The sequence below is a fragment of the Corylus avellana genome, chromosome ca11, assembly GCF_901000735.1.
Source record: "Corylus avellana chromosome ca11, CavTom2PMs-1.0".
Taxonomy (NCBI): domain Eukaryota; kingdom Viridiplantae; phylum Streptophyta; class Magnoliopsida; order Fagales; family Betulaceae; genus Corylus; species Corylus avellana.
This window is the reverse complement of record NC_081551.1, coordinates 7,763,151-7,764,692: the sequence shown is the minus strand read 5'-3', so window position 1 is coordinate 7,764,692 and position 1,542 is coordinate 7,763,151. Positions and strand designations below refer to the sequence as shown.

Sequence of the window (1,542 nt, the reverse complement as noted above, 5' to 3'; positions counted from 1 at the left end):
TTTGCTCTATGTATCTCAATGAGATTGAGACAAAATGGAATCGTGAAGAACGGAATAGTGATGTGCGGCTGGTGGGAAGGAGTTAAGACTTTTCTGTGTTCTCTCAACGAGTTCGTCCTTTAGGAGGAGCAAAATTTGTAACACTTGAAGATAAGGTTCTCACAAGGGCTCGATGGTATGTGCTTAACAATTGTGACGAAATCACTTCGTACATTCGGTAAGTGTGTGATTTATAGTGTTTTTTTTTTTTTTTTTTAATTATGATTACTTGAGAATATAGAGGAATACTTATGTATTCCTTATGTAGTGAACACTATGACAAGATTGAAGGAGAAGGCACTGTGGACATCCAACATAAGCATGAAGCCGAGTTCGAAACATGGTTTCGACATCGTATATGTGGGCCTAATGCAGAAAATGTGTCCAAACAATTATATGATCTTGCATCCGGACCGGATCATCAAGTTGTAATGTACAAAGGTTGTATTGCGAATGGGGTTAGATTCCATATAAAAGATTATGAACGAATTCTATGTACCCAAAACAGTGGTATAGTTGTTCAAGGTGAGTATAACATGAAGGATATTGAACTCTATCGTGAGTTGAAAAACATTTTGGCATTATGTTATGGTCGAAATCGCGTATATCTATTTGAGTGCGATTGGTGGGACGTTGGGCATAAAACGAGAATACAAATAGATGAGCACTTTACGAGTGTGAATACATCTCATACATGGCATGCATCTGACCCATTTATCCTAGCATGCCAAGCTTCACAAGTATTTTACTTGAAAGATCTCAAATTGGGTGTTAATTGGCAAGTAGTGCAAAAAGTGACCAATAGCAACATAATCAATGTTCCAACTGTTTTAGAAGGAGAGATTGAAGAAGATGACAAAGGCATTGGTGACGAGGAAGAAGATGATGAATTGGTTGAGGGTAATGCACTTGTGCAACAAGGAAACAATGTAGACTCAACTCCGTTACGTAGAGAAGATGTGGAACCAATAGCTATTGATGAAGTATATGTGCACCTTGATGAAAGCATGTTCCTCAATGATGACTTCTCTAATGAGGGACACGAAACAAGCTCTGATGATGAACAAGACCTTGATGATGAAAGCATGTTCCTCAATGATGACTTCGCTTATGAAGAGGAGTTATCTTGCAACTCTGATACAGACTTTGACAATGATATGTGTTGAATATTATTGTAAATGAATATTTATTCTATGGTAAGATGATATGGGCTACATATTTGTTTGTCTCGTTAATTACCAATCTTTCAATTATTATATATGTTTGTATTTTCATATTTTCTTATTAATTGTTTTTATTGTGGAATCAGTTGTACGCAATGAAGATCATGAATCAAGGAAGATCGCGCGTGTCCGTGGCTCGTTCTACACCATTGCATCTCAATGATGAAGTTGAGAATGCAAGTTTAGAATCACAAGTGCCTCTTGAAATTGATGCAACACCATGTCAGACGATGACTGAGGGACCCTCCAATGCATCTTGTAAGTGCACATATTTTGTCTA

The 1,542-nt window shown here is 37.2% G+C and overlaps 1 protein-coding gene across 1 annotated transcript in view; it reads right to left on the bottom strand.

The window, feature by feature from the left end:
• LOC132164993 (cysteine-rich receptor-like protein kinase 34) overlaps window positions 1-214 on the bottom strand; it is a 1,302-nt gene extending 1,088 nt beyond the window's left edge. Inside the window, exon 1 of the mRNA XM_059575508.1 lies at window positions 206-214. Within this exon, the coding sequence (XP_059431491.1) occupies window positions 206-214 (9 nt within the window). The remainder of the gene's footprint in view (window positions 1-205) is intronic.
• Between the last annotated feature and the right edge of the window lie 1,328 nt (window positions 215-1,542).